Source organism: Catharus ustulatus, chromosome 3, assembly GCF_009819885.2.
Source record: "Catharus ustulatus isolate bCatUst1 chromosome 3, bCatUst1.pri.v2, whole genome shotgun sequence".
NCBI lineage: Eukaryota > Metazoa > Chordata > Aves > Passeriformes > Turdidae > Catharus > Catharus ustulatus.
In genome coordinates, this window is record NC_046223.1 from 77,779,397 (window position 1) to 77,803,756 (window position 24,360).

Sequence of the window (24,360 nt, forward strand, 5' to 3'; positions counted from 1 at the left end):
CAAGCTGAGTGATAGAAAAATTTTCAGCTAACTCTTATGGCCCTGAGCTGTTGTTGGGAATGCCACATAAAGGAGCTGAAAATAAAGGCTGCTTTTATTCATGGCTTTCATATATGATGTATTAAATTTATTACTTTTTCTGTACTCTGTCAGAGAGGGAAAATGAAAAACCAAAACCACCTTCTTGTTAAGACTAATTTGAAACTTTTTCCTCACTGTGAACCCCTGTGAAACAAAGAATCAATGAAGGGCATAAAAAATGCAACAGCTCAGTCAGTTAAATGTTGTATTGAGTTTCAAATACATGCATTAGCTATATGTATTTTGACTTGTCAGTAAAAAAAAAAGTAATTAAATGCATTTGAAAATGTTTTTGGACTTGAACATTGAGCTTTGTAAACAGGTGTTCTAACCACCAAACCCATGTGTCAGGTGTCTCCTACTGAGTTGTATCAGGCAACTTCCTATTCCATGTCTTTAGCCATGTGAACGATTCCTGAAAGGTACTTAGTTCTTATCATTCAGGCACTTGAAACTGAGGAGAAATTCAGGCTATCTTCAGCATATATCAACCAAATGATATGTGGGCTACTATACTGAAACAGAAGAATTTACAAAAACTGAATTCTTATCTATCAGCACTTGCATCCAAACAGACTGGTTACTTTTGGAACTATAAGTTTGTGCCTTTAATCATATCTAAAATGGCATCACAGAGGTATCACTTGGGCTGCAATGACAGACATTACAGACTCTGTAAAAGACAGGCACTAATGTAAACCAGGACTTGGTAACCACAAGTCTTTTAGAGGAAGTTTAATATTAATGCCTTATTAATATCTTAGAACTTCATCCCTCTGCTTTTCTTTATTGTCCTGCCTTTGGTCCCCCAATAAATACTGTATAAACACACGAGCAACACCACGTACATTCATAACTTCAGAGAAATGGTACCTGCATTCATTTCTGGATATGGAATGTGTGATGACCTGCACAGAAAGCATGGACATCTCTGCTACAATACATTTTCTCTGCTGTAGGAAGTTTGGCATATGCAACTTGGTTCATATTGAGTAAGGTCTCTACTGAGAATAGTCCTGGAGTTGTAAAAAAATGTTTAACTGAAACCAGTAATGCTTAACTTTTCCCTAAACAACTACAGCAATGGTTGCAAAGTGATATAAAGATTCTGTTGGCACTTATGAGATGAACAATCTATTTAGAGCCTTGAATCTGAAATCACCTCTATTCATTGCACACTATTTTATCCCCACTCACCTGTCCTGCATCTTTTTTACGAAAACCTTTGAACCTCTCCAAATTAAGTTTATTGCAGCCTGCTTGGGATTCTCTGCCTGCTGCACCTCAAGGTATCTTTGGCCTACACTACTTCCACCTTTCCCCTCTGGCAAACAGCTGCAGCAGCAATGGGGAAGGCAATGTGAATCCTTTGAGAATGAATGTGAGGCTGTCTCCTGTGTAGGTTGCTACTGGCTCTTACCAGACTCCATATCTGAGGTCAGTTTGTAGTGGAAGAGTTCACTTTATTGTATGAGTTTAGAAAGCAGGGCTAAGAAACCTGCACACCACCTGGATGCTCTGTAGGCATTTGACAGAACACAGAGAAGCTGCACTGAATCCCAGGGAAGCAACAGAAGTCTGTGAATCACAGCATGTTTAGAAGCTCCTGTCCAAATCAACTCATGCTACTGTTTGAGCACAATCTGACTATAGTGCCCTGTGTGACCCACACCTAATCTGTGACACTCCGAGGCAGAAAAAAAGGCCTTAAGAGCTAAAAGCTATATTGTTTTTATTGCCTTGTCTTGCTATTTGTGACAAAAAATATTGTTTTAAACTTCATTTTGGGTCACTACCTAAAAATAAGTGCTAGAAATTTAACCTGCAAATGTAAGTATCTGTATCTACAATTAGAGAATAGAGGACAAACTCCTAAATGGCGACACAAGGCTATGGAACAGGTTTTCTGGTTTCAGGAACACTCACCAACTGCGCCTTAGACTTCTACACTGGTTTTGCAACACACTGTTACCATGTCCTGTAGCAGAACATGATATCTCCTACTATGGAGGCACGGAAGAAAATTGGGTGTGGGTGAACAGTCTAGTAGCTATTGGAACACTGAAAAAGTTCAAAGGAAAGAAAACTGAATTCCCACACAAGTTTTTCACTTGTAGTAGAAGTAGTCCCTGGTGGACTGCAACACAGTTCTAACTTTCCTTCACTGCAAAGGAGGCAAACATAACTCTCATTAACGTATGGCAGACACAAACTTCCATGTACAAGACCAGCACACATCAGCACACATCTGTATATTTATCAACACAGTTTCTAACACCTTTACTCAGGTTTTGTTTAATCTGGACCCAAAAACCTGGCGCCTACAAAAAAACCTCCAGAATTCACCCCATGTATATACTGATTATAGTGCTTATGTTTTTGCCTCTCTGGCAATAACAATTAGCAACTATAATCAGTATTGGCAAAATAAACTCAAAGCCATTATAGACTTTATGATGCTGCAAGAAAAGACATACTGGTTTCTCTAAGGAAATACTAATAGCACTTGAAATTACAACTATGTTTAAAATGCTAAGAAGCAAGCAGACAAGCAAAAAAAAAAAAAAAGACAATCCACAATTTTGAGGTGTACAATATTTGTATCAGTGATAAATAATTTACAAAAACAAGGAAAGACTCCTACTCCTACTGCTATATAGGCAAATTCTGTTTAAACTGCTAGAAGCTTCTTTTCTATTAATTTTAATGTATGATTGTGCGGGTAAAGGAAGCTACAGCCTAGTGCCTATATCAACTTTAATAAATAATATATTTTGCCATATTCATCTTCTAAACTAAGTAAATGACAAAAGTAGACCCTCAGAAGGACAGTATTTTCAAACCAGAATAATTCTCTTATTCTAATACCGTAACCCAAAGGATTTATCTTCTCCAAGGCTGCATTATGTGATTTAGCAATGGAGTGCATTCTCAAAACAGCAGAAAATAGATGGAAAAATATGTTGTGGCACAGTTGGAGCACACATCAAAGTACATCTGCATGTTGGATAGCGAGTTCATTGCTTTTCCAACACCTGCTTCTGCTTCCAGCACAGTGCTTGAACAGTCCAAGTCACACAGGCTTGGAGCACAGTCCTTCCCTCCCTGCTGTTAATGGTGTACACACCACACACATCCCACAGCCAGAGAGGCCACAGAGGCAGAGGAGGTTAAAGCTGAACTAGGAATTTCAGTCCTGTTGAAGACAACACTGCAAGAAGTAGCTACCTGGTCCTTTGGGCTGCCAGTATCCCAGGGAGCAAGAGAGCCCATCATAACTGTGCCTTGCCTGTTCAGCATCCCCTGCAGTCCTTCTCAAGTCACTCTGCTGGGAAACGTGCCAGACCTCCACTTGACACCACACCAAGTTTTCTAATCAGAACAGCCAAGCCACTTCATGAGTGCAAAAAGCTTGACATACTCATATTTATTAGACTCAGGTTCACTTAGAAAGTACTCTGAGTCACAAAGTCAATGTCAGGGAAAGTTTCTGTTGACAGAGTTCCAAGAAAGAAAAAAACTTTTCTAAGCCTGGGCTCTGAGAGAGGAAGGGGCCACAGGAACTCTATTAAAGTCATCTTGGCCAGTTCTTAAGTTGATGCATTCATGTAGCCCAACAGACTGTGAATATGCTACTTTATATCATCCAAGGTGTCTAGCAAATGAGATGAAGTCAAAAAGTGACAGCAACGGAAAAAATGAGGGGGTTGGAGTGGTTTTTTTCTTGTGTTTTGTTTGTTTTAGCAACAACAAATAGAAGGAAACAAAATTTTAAGGTTTTAAAACAATTAATTCACACCGTCTTATAATAACCTAGTGAATGTCCTCATTTTAGGACAAAGCAACATTTTAAACATGGAAACAAAAGTGGAAAGATGTATTTTCCAGGATTGAGATCAGATATGTGCAACACAAATGACCCAATTTGTGTGTGACAATCTGATGATGATATTAAACCAGGGGAAGAGAAATAACTACAAATCTCATCCGAACAGTTTTTCTGTTCCTTAACAGAAGCAAAAGTGTTTGGCCAGGAAAAAAATAATCAAATTAATATATTTGTATCCTTAGCATATTGGATAATGCTGTAAACCTGATTCTATTGATTTTTGAAACTAAGAAGAGTCATGAAAGTAACACATTTACTACAGCAATCACCTTAAAGCACCACCAAGGGAACTTGAAAAAACTTGGACTTTACTAGTTTGGTCTTTGAAACACTAGAAATATATATTTTGGCTGTAAAGTCACATGTAATTTTGTGTTTTATTAGATTTTATCTAACTCAGCAAGTCTGAGGTGTTCCAGACTGGGACCTCCTGTCTCAAAGCTACATTTCAGTTGGCAATTGTCAGCAACACCCTGACTCTTCAAATTTCAAGTACAAGAGCAGAATCTATGGATAAACCAGGACATTTACCAAAGCTCTGAAACAAAGTCTACTGAGGGCTGTGGAGGAACTTTCCTATAATCTAAAATGAACAGGGATTTCCTAATGGCCTGAATTTGGATCTCTAAAGGGTCTTTGTCATTCTCTCTCTGTCCCCAGAGGCTATAAAGGACAAAATCCAGGGGGTTTAGGATATTCATTTAATGCTTAAGCATTTTAAGCAGAATGAACTAAATTGGTCTGTATCATCCATTTAGCAAGAAAAATGTAAGAATTGTTGCTGAGGGAAAAAGTCCCACCACACAACAAAACACATGCACACAAGTTTTCAAAGCCATGAGTTACACAGTTAGTAACCAGGCAGCACAGCCTCCAGACTCACCCTGCAATTTTATCAATCAGGTACTACCTTAGAGTTGTGGACAGTATGGAAAATAAGTGTCTAGATGCAAGACAGCCTCAAAGAGAGAAATCTTTTTCTTTTTATTTTGAATTTAAAATGTGCATAAAAATAAGACTCTAATGAGCTCCATGTGGAACAATCAAAATTATGAGGTATTTGCATTTCTTTTGCACATTGAGCCAAACAACTACAAAATCATGCATATGACTCTCTCAATCTGAACACAGTAAATATTAATAATCTATGAATCAGCAATTAAATGCCTTTTGCCCCTGAACCCTGAAGAGAGACTTTCTAACTCAAAAAGTTGCAGTACAGTCACTGAGATCACATTTACAAGCACAGAGCTAAGGTAGATGTGTGCAGCCTGTGAAAATAAAGCTGTGTCATCCCCCACCCTCTTTACACAGAGACATTTTTAAATTACCTGTTTGTCAGTTTTACAAATGTGTGTCTACGTAAGTAGCTCCCTGGGTGGTGTTGCGTTAGCAAGCAGGCGCGCTTCCACTTGCACATTTGGATTCTACAATCAGAATTAAAACATTTGCTCTGTTCAGGGCGAGCTGATAAACAGGGGTTTTAAATTTTCCTTTTTTTTTTTTTTCAAATGTGAAAAATGAAAGAAAAACGTTCCTCTAGATGTATTATGCCTTTGGGCTCCATGTGAGGGAAGCGAAAAAAGACAGAGAAAGCTACTGTGAAGGTCACAGAGTGAAAGAACTTCCTCAGGGCACAGAATAAATTAAATCCCAAGGAAAAAATAAAATGTGATTTCCAGAGTGTGAGGCACAAACTCAAAATGACAATGATTGACAGACAAACTATATCCGTGCAATATCGAAGACTGCACGTTCTCATTTACCTCAGTGTAGCCAGCAAGCGCCCATTAAACATCCGTCTGATGCCCAAATTAACCTTCTTGGCAAACTGAAAGAGGCACAAACTATCATAATCAACCTTTCATTATCACAGCAGCCTCTAGTTAAAGGGTCAGAATAATTGTGCCATCAGAGCCCTGATTGTTTTCAATCAACAGACTACTGGAGTGACAGCTCAGTGATGGAGTAGTTTGATGAAACCGCACCAGGCCTAATCAGAGCAGATGAAAGGAAGGCATGATTGGTGCAAATGAACAGTCGTGCCTCTCTTTTTCATTTACAATCTGAAATTACTCTTAAATTTACGGGGTTTTTTCTCCCTTATGAGTACCTCTGAAAGAATGTTTGACTTATTATGGGTTCTGACAGTGCAGAGTTATAAAACACAGGTAGGGTTTTCAGCCCAGGCTTTAAGTGGGTATTCAGCATAATTTTAACAAATTCACTCTTGAAAAGCACAAAATGACTAAAGACTTCCAATGACCTAACCTTTCAGTGCTGTTTGATTAGCAGAACAATTTATCACAATTCACATTCTTCATGATAGAGAAGATTTAAAAAAATGGGCAGGGATCAGTTTCAAATGTTTTCTCTTAGCTAATATATTTATTGTATTATTGCTCTCCTGTTCTCTCTCTCATACACACACACAAAAGAAAAATATAAATTAAAGAACACTGCATTAATAATCCTTTTCCTCTTTGAATGAATAATAGAATCCAAGCAAGGGTTTGTTTGGAGATGAAAGCAGAGACCAATTATCATGCCACTGACAGCATCAACATTTAGTTTTCTGGTGGGTTGGGTTGCTCATTCCTACATTTTAAAGGATAGAAAATTAATCAATCCCACTAGGTGTTTCTTACCTTACTCATCAGCACTGATTCAGAGTGCCTCACAAGTGAACAGCAGGGAAAAAAAAAAAAAGGATAAAATGTAGGGGCTGCTTACACAAAATTTGGAAAGAATGAAAGATTGAAGTTTCTTGCACCTCCTCTGCAGGGTTCACTTCCTCTCTCAGACTCACCTTGCTCCACCCATATGGCTTCCCCTTCTCACAAGGTTGCTGCAAGGAAGGTGAGGTAAATAAAAATAATCTGTTTGAATTGTACCTGGGTAAGAAGCAAGTATTTCAAGTAGTGAGTGGTATATCTTTTGTTGTGGGATCTTGGTCATCATCAGATGTTCTCTAGTTTGTCAAGTATTATAAAATTCCTACTAGTGTCCACATCAGCATACCAAAGCACAAAAAAGCAGCCTAGAAGCCAAGATTAAGATTTGTCGGAAAGAGGAGTGGATAGAGAAGTTTGATCCAAACACCAAAGGCCTTTAAGGAATTTTATGTAGCAGTATCTCTTTTCACACTACAGAAAGGAAGTTTTACTTCCTTAAAAGTTTGGGATTGTAGGCAGAACATTGACCTAAGTGGAAGTGCCCTCAGCAAAAGAAGCTGTGATCAGGCTTGCACATCCTTACTGACACACAGGATACCATTTAAAATTACTGAAGTCTATACTTGGCCAAGTATAAAGGCGCTGTTTATGTATATATATAGTGAACTCCTCGGAATGAACCTCAAAACATTCCTCATAAACCAGTGAAGAAGGGAAGTAAGAGTGTGGGAAGCTGCCAACACATTTTGTTGGATGCAGCAGAAAGAAGACTCCAAAGCAAACATTTCTCCACATAAAAAGAGGTGTCTCAGATTCACATTTCCTGCCCAAAAAGGACCACTGCACACATACAAAGATCCTGTCATTCTGCTATTTGTCCCCAGCTCCTATCCAGTCAACTCCACACTAGACCTCTGCTTCAGCAGTGGCACTGGCATTGTGTACACAGGTGCCCCCTGAAGTCCATCCCCAAACTGAAGACTGAGATCACAGCTGGCAGGAAAGAAAAAATAAGCATCCTTCCAGATCCAAATATTATCACTGTGATGCAGTCAGACTATCAGCTTCACAGATGGACAGGGTTTGGAGGACTGAAGGATTGGCTCAGGCAATAAAGAGGGAAGCCAAATATAAATGAATTGACTTCAGGAAATACACAGCCCCAAAGGAAGATGAAAGAACACCAAGATTCATTATCTCTGGAGAGTGAAAGCACTTGTTAGAGTATGTCCTCCTGACCTCTGATCAGGCTCTGCAAAAGCTGCAGTAGATTTGTACAGAGTACTACACAGGAAACTCCTGATCTAAATAAGAAATGCTGTATCTCTTGGCTGGTTTGCTGGTTTGGGATTTATGTGATGTCATGGTGACAACCTGCGACTTGCAGAACATAAGCCCTGCAGTCTGTAAGCCACTTTGCAAGAGGCTATTTGATTTTGGTCTTTCAGCTGAAAAGCACTGCGGCAAGTAGAGTTATTGGTCGAAGTCCCTAGCACCAAAAATTATGCATTTCATGATATTATGCTATAATTAAAGTAGCCACAGATAATGCAGGTGTATTAAAAACAAACATTTTTTATAAAAAGTCACAGCATTGAAGTGAATCACAATGTATTAAAAATACTTCTCAATTTTTCTCAACTGCTAATAAGACCTTTCTCCTTAAAGCATATAAGCAGGAAAGCATCCATCACCAATTGCTGGTAGACAAAAACACTGCCCTGCACAGTGTTTCAACAGATGCAAGGAGGAGAACACAACCTACATATCTTCCGCAGATTTCCAGGAATAGCAATTTTAACACCTGTGTTTCAGTCTCAGAAATTTTTAATAATTGTTTCTGCACAACATCCTTGTGAGAAAGAGAGGAATTCTTTGTCTAAAGACAAATGCTCCACCAAGTACATCCCTTGCATTGTCAGCTCAGTGCTTTACTGCAAGTTTCCTTCGGCCCTAGAGCTATATAATTATAGTCGCCTACTCAAAAGGGGCATTATTTTGTGAAAAAGGTTTCTGAGAAAGACAGTGCTAGTTTCATTTTTCCATGTATGTGTTTCCTACGAAGCACATAGAAAAAAAATGCCAGTTTTATAATAACAGTTAACAATAGAATGTATGCTTTCAGAATTGTATTCACTTATTTTACACACTTTATCCATTTCTTATATTTACTGGCCAAAAGAGTAAGAAGTTTACCTAGAAGACATTGATTAAACTCAATAAAGATATTCCATCTTTTTAGTCTTACAATAAAATAACTATGATTGCAAATCAGTTTTATAAACTAGATGAACTACACTATTATATAACATTATATGTGGTTTGTAATCATATTAAAGCAATGAGTTGCTAGAATAAAAAAATTCAATTTCTCATCTACTGAAGCTCAAAGCAAAGTTAGGTACAGACAGAAGGTAAACTCTCAGCTGTGGTAAATTATCACAGCTCATGAAAGCTTGCCATTTTACACCTTCTGGGGAATCTGAATTCAAAATTATACAGAACATTACTTCCAAGTATCTAAAAGCAACCTATAAGCAGTAAAACTCAGACTTCCCCAAGAGAAGTTTATATTTCAATCACTTTCTCAAAATAGGAACTAAGAGAAAAATTAGGCATCTTTATTAAAATCTTCTGTCCCCTCAATCTGTCCAACTGAGTCTCTTTATTCCACTACCAAAAAATCCTGTGGAAATTTTGGTGCTCATACCACAGAACAAAGTCTGGTGATAGGCAGGTATCTGAAAGTGAGGACGAAACAGTTCCCTAAGTATCATCTGCCTAAAGTACTTGAGATATTTCTGCAGCTGAAAAGTGCATCTCCACACAGGCACTAAACACTGTATCCTTTGTTAACCTTGGAGCAGCAAAGACAAAACTGCCCCACAGTGTTCCTGAGGTCTGCTCTTGTGAGATCAGGTCCTCAAACCATGGAGAAATTTCCTTGGAGCTTCCCTACCAAGGCAGATTTAGGAATGTGCTTCTCATGCCTAACTGGTTCTTCCACTGTGATAGAAGGGGCAAGCAAGGTCCTGTGCAATCCCTCTCAGTGACACTCCACATGTCCAAGTGTGCGTTTAAAAGCTGTATGAGCTTGTGTGCAGTTCCTATTGCAAGAGACTTTACAGCTGCCCCACTACTCACAGCCCCTCTGTTTTCCTGTGCACTGCAATGGCTGTCACACCTATACACATACAATAAAGGAGCTGGGAATATCACATTGGAAAGGCTCTACTTACTCTTGCAATCAAGGCAAATTCTGTTTTAACAAGATCATCAGAAAGGAGTGTGGAGGGTGACAATGTAAAGCCAACAAAACCAGAGCAAAGCAAGGCAATAAAAAACAAATCTAAAATATGGCATCCAGAGACACAATCTCAACTTTTTCCTTTGAAACAAGTCTAGCCACAGAGAGTTAGAAATGACAAGGAAGTCTCCTCATCATAAACATGTTGCATATAGGTAAAACCTTACAAAGGGAAGGCCTTGTAAAGCCATGGGCCAGGTCTGCTGCTTTGGCTAAGCAGAAAAAGACTATGGGAAAGTGACTCTGCTGAATTAGAATTGTTTATTATGTTGGTTGAATTATATTTGTTGTGAATTAAAACTATGTAGCTGATAACCAGCTAATTGCCTTAAAAGGTTGGGTTTTTGCAATAAAGTGGCTCCCCTTTGCACTGCCTGGGGATGCTGCGATGCTCTGTCTTGTCACATCAGCATTTTAAAAATGTTGCTTCATAGGTCTATAAAACCTGGCTCTCTTTAATAATTGGACCAAATGGCAAAGAAGCTCTAAGGTAAAAACTTCTTGCCATCTATTTTCAAATGCATCACAAAGTGCTTCAATTTGGATCCTCCATCATTTGTTGTGATGGTGGAACCAACATTGCTAGGTGCTTTATATCTGGTAAGTTTTTCTGAAGTTGCAAAGAACAGAAGCTTATCTCTTCATAAACACAGCTGTTTAACCAGGGCTCTTAACTGTGATTTGATTTCAGTTTAAGGAGATTAGGGTTTATGATAGCATTTATCTTTTCTGAAACAGGATAAGGACAGAGAACATGTGAGGTGGAAAAGGACCTGCCTCCAGCAGGTTTAATTTCAAAATCTAGAATTGCTCATTTTTATTTTTAGAGAAAACATTCAGGCCGACATCAAATGCATTGAAACTTTACATAGTCACATTTAGCACTAAAGTAAGTTGTTGGTAAAATTAATAAGCAGAAAAGGCAATTTTCACCATCTGATACACACTGGTTTTAGTGCTACTCCTCTCTTGTTATTTTTCTCTCTGAAATATATTTTAGAAGTGTAGCAGCTCACTATAGAGGAAAAAATCTACAAGCTTTCATCAGAAAAAATTGTTAGAAAATGAAATAGGCACAAAATTGACAAAATTCTATAAAAATGCAATTCAGCTCTGTGAAAATTAGTCTAAATGGTTCTTGAATGTAAAAGGATTCCCATTCCTTTCCTCCCTATTGTTAGGGTATAATTTTCTAGGGATTTAATAGGCAAATCCAATAAATCACAAAAAAGTATCATTTTCTATAATAATCTTTACAACAGCTATACAGGACTTTTATGTCATTAATATCTTTGGTCCCACACAAAAATGTACTTCAAAGTATATACTCTCCTTAGCTGGTTTATAAATATGCATGTGTTCAACACACTGTGTTGCTACAAAACCACAGACATCAAATTTCCCAACCAAAATCACAGAACAGTTTGGGTTGGAAGAGACCTTAAAGATCACCTAGTTCCAATCCCCTGTCATGGACAGTGTCCATTAGACTGGGATGGTCAAAGCTCCATCCAACCTCACCTTGAACACTGCCAGGGATGGGACATCCACAGCTTCTCTAGGCAACCTCTGCCAGGGCCTCACCTCCTTCACAATACAGAATTTCCTCTGTATCTCTGATCCAAAACCACCCTTTTTCAGTTTAAAGCCATTTCCCCCTGTTGTATCACTACATGTCCTTAAAAACCATCCCTCTCCATCTTTCTTGTATGCCCTCTTAGATACTGAAAAGCTGCTATAAGGTCTTCCTGAAGCCTTCTCCAGGCTGAACAACTTCCACTCCCTCAGTCAATTTTACTGACTTTGATTTAATCTCCACATGATGGGCTTCAGATTAACTCACTGCTTAAACAAATGACTCCTGCATTATTTTTTTTAAAATCAACTAATTGTTCTAAGAAGGCTATTTCTTTCAAAATGTGACTTAAACACTTAGAACCACATTTGTAATTGCATTTGAGATCCCAAACAATCTGATGAATGGGGAATGTCGTATCTTCCTCACTACAAGATTAAAACAAACATAAATTTTATTATATAAACCTACTAAATAAGACCTGAAGCAAACTGAAACACCTGTAACTGCTAGAAGATAAACGTTGTAAAATTATGACCTATAAAGTTTCACTCAAACATTGAAACAGGCTCCACCCTAAAGGAGCACTTTGAAAGCTCTTCAGCACAGATTTTCACTTCAGAGACTGTGATCTTTCGGTCTGTCATTACTATCCCACATAGACCTCTAGCTTGGAAGCCACTTCACAGGAAAGCTTCGTAAGATCTTTTTGACAAGTGTATTTGTCGTAATTTCTTCCATTTCTCCCTGGCACGAGGGAGTCCAAAGTGATCAAAGCAGTAAAAGGAACCTTTTGTCACAAGGCAAGGAAAACCCCAGCTCTGCAGCTCACTTGCACATCTGGAAGCTGCCAAGGGCATCCCAGTTGGAGTAAGAAAGGCTGTGCAGGAGTGACACTGCGTTTCCATCTCCTTGCCTCCTCACCTGCCTGAAGCCACCTGTGTCCTGATCCTGGGATAGCACAGGGCAACTAATGCTTCAATTGCAACTTATTCCAGCTAGTGAAATCTCAGAAGATCTTGTGCTGAACCAACACACTTGTTAGCAGGTCCAGACACACTACATCTAAATGAGCACTTAATCCCAGAACTAGGCTCTAGCTATCTTAACAGATTGATGACCATCAGCATGGCTTCAGGAAACATGGAATTCAATTTTCTTCCATTATCTTCTTTGGTTTTGTGGTTACAAATAAAAGTAATGCTTCTATCAGCTCCCAAAGGAAAATTTGTTGAAATACAGAGCTGGGAATTCTCAGAATAGTTTCTAATTTCCTATCAGTTTCCACAAGCTTAAATCCACTGGAAATAGTGTTAAACAGCTTTGAAAGAGTAAAGATTACTAAGATAGTAACAACAGACTGCCGTATTTGATCATCCATGGTATCTGTGGATTTTAGACATGATGTTGTTTTCTTTAACTTAAAAATTGATGCATATTTTCAACCACACCTGGCTTTAAAAACAGTTCCAGCAACTTTTTAAAAATGTAACCATATATATCTGTAATGTTTATACAATTACACTTCAGAAAAATCTCCAACAGATCTGAGCTACAAAGAGTGCAATATGCAATACAAATTCCCCCACAGCAGACAAACTCAAATGTAGAATGCAGTAACACAGGAGAAATCTTGCTGTGTGGACACCTTGGTGTCTTTTTCTGGCTTTCTAAATCAAAAGGCACATCCACTGCTTAGTTGAAGAAGTGACCTAAATTCAAGAGCTATGAGCACAGCAGCCTTCCTAAATATTGGTGCAATGCTCTGTGCACTTCTGAAGGTAATCTGGGATAAATAAGTTGAGGCAATATCACTGTAGGACAGCAAGACAAAAGTAATGCTCTCCAGTAATTCTCCAACGCTCACAACAGTAGCAAAATAATCAAGTTTTCGGATTGGAACTGACACAAATCAAGAAGAAAATTAGAAGAACATGCAGTTGCTCCTAACGTAATTTTAATATTGAAAATCGCTTTCTATATTCATACTTGATAAATAACAGTAAAAATATTAGCTAACATTCAAAAAACGGGAGTCTGAAACTTCTGAAAACTTTTAAAAGTTCAGAATAAAAGCATATATAAAGTTTACAAGATATTGCTCTAAAGAATAAGATTAAGAGCCCATTTGAATTAAGCCAAAGCAGACAAAGGGGAAAGATGTTTCATAAAATAAGGGAACAGTGCCAGCATTCATTTCCCTGTAAGCCAAAATACCATTACTATTACAAAATAATAAACCGAAATTATATCAGGAAAATAGTATGTGAGCTGAGCACATCAGCTGAATAGTGTGAGTTTCTGCTGCCTAGATCCACTGCTCTCTGTATCCTGCATGAAACCTGGCCAGCCTGCAGTTCCAGTGGACACCAACACCCTTGCAGACCTTGAGCCACAACCACCTACCTTCAATGGATGTCCTACCAAGAATACTGCACATGCCTACACTTCTAAAAGTTAACCCCACCCAGTCTGGAGAGATTCTAAGGAATACACCATTGCACAGAGTCAATTCAGGTGAAATACTTACGTTTATGATAATTTGACTACGGAAAAGGAAACCTGCAGTGTACCACAGGTTAAGTTTTCATACTACTTTTATTTGCGGATAACTGTGCGATTTTGCTTGCAGCTATTTGTGATACAGTGTGCAACCATCACAAATGCAATATGCTGGATACTGGCATTCACAGGTTGGTCTCTGGCACTTTTATGTAGACTTTCATGAAGAGGGTACAAAAAAGGATGTAAAAGCACAGCAAAACATACATGGGCAGTAAGTTAATTTCTCATTTTGCTTCACCAATTCACTTCAGACTTGACAGGCATCAAGTCCCTTTTTTCTCTTCTACACCTTTCCTGATGAGAGGCTGACAGTCACATTTTAGAGGTAGCTTCCTGCTTAGGGTAAATACTCACTAGGAACAAGCATTAGAGTAGACATTATTTCACATATTGCCCAAGAGAGCACTTAGGCATATTTCTTGAATAGTGAAAGGCTAATATACTGCTTAAACACAACATTGATTACTGATGCTTTCCTTCACATATATTTTATGTTGTTGCTTGTTTGGCAGTAAAACTTAAGTTCACATTTAGCAAGGCACTTAGGCCACATTTCATTAAAATATATACAGACCCCTGAGAAAAATGGCTTTTGCTCTCTCCATATGAAAAATTGCTCTGCAATACCAAAAGATTGACAGAAAAAAAAAATCAAGTACCGCTCTGAAGGAGTGGCAAGCTTGTACCAGAGTATGACAACTCACTTTAGAAACTGCTGCTCTGTATAGGTAAATGCAGAAGGTAAATGTATAGGTGCATTATCAGAGATGTATGGATCTGTAAGATGTCTTTGGATCTGTCATCAGCACAGAACTGTTCCATCATAGCAGGTTGCTACAATGGGTACACAAAAAAATTTTCTGCAGCGTTGAACTGTGGGATTTCTGCTGAAGAATAATTTTGGCCATCCACAAATGCCATCAGGAAATTCAAAATGGAGCTCAAGTGTAAGAAAAGGCAGTTAAAAATAGGGCACAGATGAGGATAAACAGGACTGTAATAAGAAAACTGGATTTGTACACTTATTATTTTCATAAAAGGTACATTAAAAACTCTTATTGATGTGTAACACTGCAGTCTTCGTGTCCCTTGTTTTTCTATTAATTCAAGCAAAGACACTTCTCTAATAGAGACCAAACACTGTTTTTGTCCATCCACAGGGATAAAAGGAATAACTAGTGTTACACTTTCACACATGGAACATGTACTTCATGAACACAAACTCAGAAGTTACATACAAGGAATTTAACAGCACTGATTTGAATGTCTTGGGAGTCTAGCCCTAGAAAAGGTACAATGCATTTGCATGCATTCTAGTTGAATAAACCACTCACGCAGTTTTATCTACCAGTTTTTCCTACATTGCTTGCTTATCAGTTGATTTCCAAGAAACCAAGTTGCTTGGCAAAAGAAAAAGAAAAAAAAGAAGAAACAAAACAAAACTAAGGGAGAACTTCTAACCTTCGCTTCTGAAGAAATATTGACAAATAATAAAATTTATCTGCTTTTATTGTTAGCTGTTTCAAAATCCTATGTATCCTTTAACAACCTACTTAATCAGTAGTAGAGATGGAAGAAATTAATCTATACTTATCTCACATTAAGATTTTTTCCAAATATGATTTAGGAGTCCACCTTGGATCAAGTGCAGTATTTAATACAGAACCATGACTGCAGCGAAACAGAATAATCCAGTAAATATTTCTCTCTGTAACCACTGCACGATGTTTGAAATATGAATATTTAAGCCTCATGACACTGAAGTTCTAATAAAAAACACAACTCATATCATAAATAAAGCTAACATTAGTTTCTTACCTAAATCTTTGACTTGCTTTCTACTTGCTAAGGTTCCAACAACAAGCCCTCTACTGCTGTAATTTTCTGGCAACATGTTCCATCTTACAGAGTTGTTTACTTTTTCAGTTATCAAGGCAAAGAATTCACCTGCTTCCTTGAAGCACAGCCAATGAATCTTTCTTGTAATGGGCAATTATGTAAAGATTCACTTTTCATTTAATGGTAAACTAGATATTTACGTCCTTGTCATGACTGCTTCCTGTGGAAAAAAGAAGGGTACTGCACTGGTTGTGATGAAGAACACACCCGAAAAAATAGTTTATTTTCCTCTACCTTCTTCATGATTATTTTGTTTTCTTCAGTTTTAAAAATTTAATCCTTTTTTCCATGTCATTGACTTAACTTTATACATTTTCATGCAGCTGACAAATCAAAATTTCTCATATACACAAAAATTTTCATAATCTCACATACTAATAAAGTGTAAAAATCAACATGAAAACAAATCTTATGTCAACTAATGATCATAATTACTAGTTTAGTTTACCTAAGAAAGACTTGATTAAAGAGGCTCATAAATTGATCTATTTTCACAGCCTACACAGGCTTTCTAGTGAGCTTTTTGTTTTTTATTTGTTTTAGAAATACACACCATATTCCCTGTCTATTGTCTCTACTTAAAATAAGACACATCAAGCCAAAGAGTCTGAAAAATCAGCAGGAATTTCTGTACTGGTTGGCATTAATCCATATCCTAGCACACTGCTGCTAATATTACCATTTAACTTTCTCACACTTGGTTTGTTCAGTTATATTTCATCATACTCACTAGAACTAGCCAATTGTGAATTGGTAGCCTAGAAAAATCCAAAGTATGACAGGTAAGAGCTGCAGTAGCTTCAGTTTAAATCATATTCAAGCATCACTCCACGTACACATTTTGATGCATTAAAATAACCACCTTAATCTTTATGTGCACTACGATCACATCACCCAGTGGACACTGGGAATTCAAACTGTGCTCTGCAGACAGTGGCACCCTTTCCAGAGGTTCTCTGAGGGAAGCTTTAATTTGTGCTTAGGGCTTCATGGCAGCCCTACTAGCAAAGGTGCCTTGGGGACATGCTGAATTCATATTGCTGTGACATGCAGCCATGTGTGTGTGCAGAGGCCACACTAGTCACAGGTAAGACAGATAAATCAAATGGTAGCATCCCCCCACCAGCTTTTCTATTATCTGCCACACTTTGCACCAATTTCCTCAAGCTTCCCCAACACCTCTTGCTTTGCTGTTCTTCCTTAAGACATGGGATGGGGATTTGTCAAAGTCAATGAGCACTTTATTACAGTGAGAGTGCTCAGTAATGAACAATTCAGCAATTTAATGAGATTCTGTAGATCTGTCTCCAGCCTGTCCATCAAGTTTCACTTCTATAAAGCACCCTGACACTAATCCTCTGGCATACCCAATCTTCACCCTGGGCTGAATATTAGATTCTTCCATGGTATATTGCATTACCACTATAACCTTAGCAAAAATGATGAACTTAACTACACTTGAGGCAATATAGTCGGTCTGATTTGATTTTCTTCTATTGGGTTGACTATGAGGGAATTACTTATTTACTAAGATAAAGCAAGAAACCAGTTTCTTATTGCCTTCTGAATGCCCAAATTGGTAAATATTTATATGTGCCTTTTAATCCATTCTGGGGACCTGGAATATTTATAAATACATATTTTATTCCTAGTTTCACAAACTGAATTTAAAAGATGCATGCACATTTTGCCTGCAGCAGAAAACAAGTTTAAAAAAATTCTTCTGAACAGCATTAGTAACCTTTAGAGAGGCAATTATGATCACACTTAAATGGACAGTGTGGAGTTTGTTGTCACTCAGAAAGCAGCATGTTACCTATCTCTCCTCACTATGACCCTGCAACAGAAACAGAGGTTTTGTCATATTTGCTGCATGAAGTGTTCATTGGCTGGAGTGCACACAATTAAGAAAACTACTTCAGAGTCTGAGACTTTCCTGCAGAACTAAAACTCTCACTTCCCAAACATCATTACAGCAGGTCACAGAGGGCATATTACTGAGTGAGTATTAAGTTATACTTGTGTGACTTCCCACAGAAACTCTTCTAGCAAAGGTATATCCAAGCATGTAGCTAGGGGATTCCACTGGTCCTGCAGAGAAATAATGATGAAACCCAATCAGCCAATCATCTGTGTCCCATGCATAAACTTGTACTTCAAAACTTGCTTCTGATAAAGGGAATATGGGCTAGGACTCCAGAGTAGTGTGCCTTAAAAACCTAAAACAAACACAACACATCATCATGTGTAGTGTACTGCAGGTTCTGTTGTACAGGCATGCTCCTGTAGACTAGGAGAGGAAAAAGTCAAACTTCATTTTGGTATTTGCAGAAAATACCATCTTTGTAGCATACTCCATACACTAAAGTCTCAAAATTTTTGAAAAAAATATGCCCACAACAATACTGAAGGGTTATGTTAAATCTTTATAGTGGTTTTGTAGTTTGAAGAATTTAACCTGACACTTTTGTTTTTTTGAGAATATGTATTTTATCTTGCATGACATTATTCATTCACAGAACATAAAGCATCCCACTGATCAATACACACTTTACACTTTGAGAAACTGATGGTATCTAAATGTAGTTATTTCCTTAGAATAATCTAGAAGATAAATAGATAAATAATAGGGGTTGAAAAATAAATCAGTTTTCTGAATCACAGTCTTCTCTGTTGGACCAATATAACCCACTTCCTTAAAAGAATGCACAGGTTTGTTTTCAGCAAGTTTCCTTCTACCTTGAAATACACTGAAATACTTTTCTCTCTAAAACATGACGGCAAAAAAGAAACAGAAGAACATCTTTAGGTAATCAATATTAGATATTTCCTTCCACTCCATGGTGAATTTTTACAGATATACCATGGGAACATTTCTAAGGACAGATTTTGGTTTAGTTTTTGTGTTTCTCTTAACAGGCTATGTGTTTTTCTCACATTAGGTGTTATCCCAGCCCATACACACTAGAGGTCACAACACAATGCTTTTATCTGGTTAATACTTTATGGCTAGCAACCTGGTCTTTTTCTAGACCCAGTTTTTTAAAAGCAAGTCATCTCAGGTTTCTTGCCACAAACATTCCATTGAAGCCTCCACTCATCTTGGAGCAGAGTTGACTGTGTGACGAGTCTCCCATTTGCTTCAGGCAGTCAGTTGTGGTGGCCCAAACAATTTCAATTACTATTGAAATTATACAGCTAAATGTGTCTGAAGTGAATGAGAAAAACTGCCGAAGCAAGTTTACCACCAGACTCATGGCACTAGCCTCATCAGAGGCCATTACAATTGAGTTGCATGCATCAGCCATCTCTTCCCATCAAAGAAGCCGGATCTGGAGGAGAATCTCTGGCTGCATTTAAGTAGCAGAAGTTAAACAGCATGACAAATTTCTCTTTCAAACAAAGTAATTGCATTAACACAACACAGCATTTTTAGAATTTCATTTAGAAATTTCCCTCAGTTGTTATTCACAGTTTTTGCTCAAGTGCTTATTCTCCCTCGAGATTGCTCCAGGGTTTCAAAACAACAGATTACTGCTATCGTTTATAGAGTGTCACACATTCTGGTTGCTCACCAATCTCCTTACCTGCCAGATTTGTTCTTCACTGAGTGAAGTGAGTCTATCGCTTTTAAAAACCTCTCGAAGAAGACAGTATGGAAGTGCCAGAACTTCTTCAGGATGACTCTTCAATAGCTCAGAGAGATGTTTTACTAAGAAGCCAATGACTGCATTCTCCAACAAAGTGAGGTTGAAAAGATCCGCAAGCTTGTACAGGTCCAAGTAGTTGAAACTATTTAATTCCTAAATGGATGAAGCAAACAAAATACATGTCACAAAAATATCCCAAACAAAAAACAGAGAATAAAAAAATCTACAGGTCTCAGATGATGAAAAAAGGTTATTGTTTTAGAGCTCTGGAAGGAAGGCCGTATAATTTAATTAACACAGCCTCATTCAAAATGTATATGTGTTACCATTGCATATGCAAATATATATGATAGTACTAATTTATATTGCAACTCCTAAGGTTATATAGGCATAAAGTATCTGTAAGAAATATGGATTAGTACATAATATAATAAAACAGCATGATTTACACTGTATGTCAAGAGTTCACAAGAGCTAACAAGTGGATTTTAAAAATGTATTTTTTAACTACAATGGTTTGTTACAAAGCAATTGTTTGTTCATTATTTACTATTTTGATTGAACTAGAGCACCCGTGTAGCACAACTTTTCGTTCTATGAAACCTCACAAAATACAAGATGTTGAGCTACATTTTATTATGTATAAATTTTCCTTCAATGAAAAAATTAATCTTCTTTTTTTTTCAACCACTGGCATATAGTGGATGTTGGCCTCCTACCCCTTCTCCCTCTCCTTCTAGCAGCTGAAAATGGGAGGAGACTAAAGCTATAGTAGCTCAAGGCAGGAAGCTTTGTCCACCCTGCTCACAGATGACTGATATTTATGGGCTAATGTTTCCAGTTTGGCATCCCTCCTAAATGAGTATCTAGACAACTAACTACCGCTGTTCTAGACCACACTGCTCCCTTCAGGGAATAGGCCAAGAATTCATCTCTATTAGACAAAAGTACCCAGGGCACCTGGGAAATGATCACATTTACCCGTTTTCTCTGTTCTTGCTGCATGCTCACACCTGTCTCCCTCTCTCCCCCGCAATCCTGGTTTTCATCTTCCAATTTACCGCATTGCTCCCTATCAGCTGCCTTCTCCTTGACCAGCCCCATGTGTGAGAATGACAAGGAGCCTCGTCAGTCTCACTTTGCTGGTGCGTTAACACGGGGACTGGAGCAAGGAAGAGAAACAGACTAAATTAAGTCAATTTCACTTTCGCTGCTCTGCTGGATGGAATGGCAGCACCAAATGAAACTGACAAGAAATCTTGTAAATGTCAAATGAGCTGCACGGCTGGCAGATAGAGCAGAGCAACAGGGAAGATGGGGAAGTGCGAAGAGGGGTTTTTTTGGAATGGTTTATGGACTACATCTTGAACGTGTGAATCGGGTGCCTGTCCCAATGACTGTGGAGCTGTTTATGCATATGCAATGGAGAGTGGAGAAAGAATTTTTTAACCTGCTTAGAGGAGTCAGTACTGGAGGAAATGAAATCAAATTCCTGTGGAGGTTCCTGCTTGTTACATAATCTCCCAGTCTGAACAGTGCACCTTCCCTAGCAGAGTTGTACACCAAAGATAAATCCTATTCATTATCTACTTAGACTTCTACATAAGAGTTTCCCACGGTTTTCTTGGAAGAACAAAGCTAAGTTCTTTACATTGTCAGAACAAGCACTAACAGCCATCATCCCAAAAGCCACAGCTATTCTAGTGTCAGCTCCTCCTCACACTAATGCAGAGGAGGTAAGGATAAATCTGCAGTTGCAGAAAGAAAGAGAAAAGAATGAATTTTACATGAGAAGTATCTGGTCTGTGTGCTTGCTTGGTGATTCAGTATCTTCAGATCACAGATGGCACCTCACAATCCCATCCTCCTGTGATGGCCATGCAATGGTGAAAATAACACACAGGAGCCTAATCAAAGCAAATATCGCAGTATTTGACAAGCAACAACCACAGTTTATTGTCCCTGGTTCAGAAAACTATCTTTTCAAAGAGCTCACTGATTGAATAAATCCCAAGTGCCAGAAAGAAATTTAGAAGAGCTCAGCATGTATTTATTGAGCTCTTTTGTGGTCAATGGCTACGTCTAGAGACATAAATAAATAAATAATCAAGCACTGTGAACTGAGGATCAACAGTCCCACTAAAATACATGCCTGATCAAACCACACTAAGTGTTGGTTGAGAAGGAGAGGTGGCTTTTAGCAGACTTCAGAGGAGGAAAATACTGCAAATAACATAATAGGATCCTTATTTGAGAGAACCAGTAATGAGATACACAAAAGCAATCTATCACTGAAAAATCTTCACATTTTCAGTGAAATCTGAATGACACTGCTAAGCCTTCATTTTAGGTTTGGATATTTTTCATGAGTTCCCTATCCTCTCAAACCAGCAGCAATTGAAGTTGTTTTTATGAAAGCTGTCTTACAGTTGAAGAGGCCAAATGTATATGGATGTATAAATAAAACGTTATGGATGTATAAATAAAATCTCACCAGTTATTTATACTGCATGTAATAACTTATTTCAGATGCTTATTTATGTATGTGTGTTTCTTTATTTATTGTTGGGGTTATGTGTTTACTTATTTTCATCGCTAAGTTTCAGATTATTTTTCGTGCTTCCCGACATAATGTGTTATTTACCTGCTGAACTTTCAATATTCATTAAGAAGTAGACTATAAGTCTGTTTTGTTAAAACTGACCTTGGCCTGGAATCAGTAATGTTTATTTCTGATTTTCTAAGGTTAGAGTTAATCTACAGGTTTCTATTTCACAGACAAGTAGGCAAATACTGAATTAGGTTTTACAAATGAAAATCAAGATCATACAGCACTATACACTACTGTCTCAGTTATGATCCTAGAGGGTAAAAATGTCACACTGAAATTGCTCGATACATACCCTAGATCACATAACTTTGCTCTCGTAAGTGGTAAAAAATTTCAAAAATAGCCTAAAATGATGTAAGTTAGTTGCAAGAAAAGTGCACCTTATGTTCTAGCTTTAAAAAAGTCCTATAGAAAGGATCAAAGTAATCACTGTCAGCTCAGTCTGATTTCAATAGATTTTTCATACTAAAACCTTAATTATTTCAAAACTTCGGTAAATGGTGAAACAGGTAACTATACAGGAAATTCAAGTGTGGTCACGAGTAAGAGTACTGGCAGTTCTGCTTTCCACAGATTTTATTCTATTGCCTTAACTGAGCAACTACAAAATTTTGAAGTAGTGTGCAACTTTCTTGTGGTACTGTATTGCAGTATACGTTCTTTGAAAATACACAATACAAACCAGGCTTATGTAAATTTTTGAAACTTTTAACCCCTTTTTTCCTAAACTTTTATGCATATGCGACATATCTTTTTTGAACTGAAGGATGAAATGTGAACACAAGCAGAACTGTCACTAAGAGCTGAAGGTAATGATCTCTTCTAATATGATGCATGTTACACTGCTGAAACACATTCAGGCTAAGAAAATATGTATAAAATTATAGATACAGCACTTAAAACTAAGTTGAAATAGTTCTGAAATCTAACAGCAATATCCAACCAATTTAGTAAATTGGGTAAATTATTTATCAGTGTCTATTTCTAAAATAAGAAACCACTTTAGATCCTGTGCATTCTACTTAGTGTCCATCCCCCACTGAAGCAAGGGAATCTATTATTCCACACTAAGGACCTTCTGATTCAGTAGTATCAACCTTTAGATGCCAAACCAATTCAACAATGAGCTGACATTTAAAAGTCTCATAAAAGAAAATATGTTCTCCAAACAAACAATCTGAAAGATGACAATATTAAATATTCAAAATAAATTCTGTGACAAGTGTGAATATTTTGATACAGAGGTGTATTTTAATACAGAGATATGATAAATTGTCAAACAGGAAAAATAGATATAAACATTGTTTAAATTGCTTCCAAAACCATCTCTATTTGTTCGTACTTTAAAGAATAATTGCCTTGCACAAGCCACAGAAAAGGATGTAACAGATTGATAAATTAGAGTTAATCATAACCAAGTACACAGCAGACTACAATATACCTCTATTCCTCTGTTCCATGTTATAAATAGCAGAAAAAGCACAAGGAGAACTAAGGGGAAAGAATGCATTTCTTTATGACCTTATTTGAAAGATAAACTCCTTGGGGAAATACAATTTATTCAGATTATCAAGACCCTGCTGTGCAAATCTACAGTCTGGGAGCACACTACAGAGATCAAACAATATTTACTTTATTCTGTTGGGTATAAAAGCTTTTAATGAATGCATAATTAAAACAGCAAAAGTATATACAGCTTTAGAATTCCACTGCCAAGCCAAGCCATTAATATCCAAAGTACCGTAACCAGTTGTAACTCCACCTGCTTCCTATTTAGATTACAATACTGTTATAAATCAAGGTATTAAATGTCTAGCCCTGCTGCTGTAGCAGAGAAGAGTAGCATGGTGACACTATTTCCCCCCATTCTAAAAGGGGTTCAGCCTCCTTAAAGCAAATAAAACCAAACCCAACTACAACTGTGAGGTCTCTGAGACATAGCTATTCAAAATCCTTAAGCAGCAGAGGTCTTGACCCTACATCCTCCAGGTTCTCTGCCACATTAAATACTATAAACCAGTTTGCACCATTCAGAAAAAAAAAAACAAAACACAAACTTGACAAGAATCATAGCAAAGATGGACCCTAAATAGATAAGGGATAGGAA

The 24,360-nt window shown here is 37.6% G+C and overlaps 1 protein-coding gene across 3 annotated transcripts in view; it reads right to left on the bottom strand.

The window, feature by feature from the left end:
* The window catches only part of KLHL32 (kelch like family member 32), a 122,129-nt gene that overhangs the window by 20,265 nt on the left and 77,504 nt on the right, over positions 1 to 24,360 (bottom strand). For all 3 annotated transcript variants that reach the window (XM_033053723.2, XM_033053722.2, XM_033053724.2), the window contains one exon: positions 19,580 to 19,795. In XM_033053723.2, coding sequence (XP_032909614.1) covers positions 19,580 to 19,795 — 216 coding nt within the window. The remainder of the gene's footprint in view (positions 1 to 19,579; positions 19,796 to 24,360) is intronic.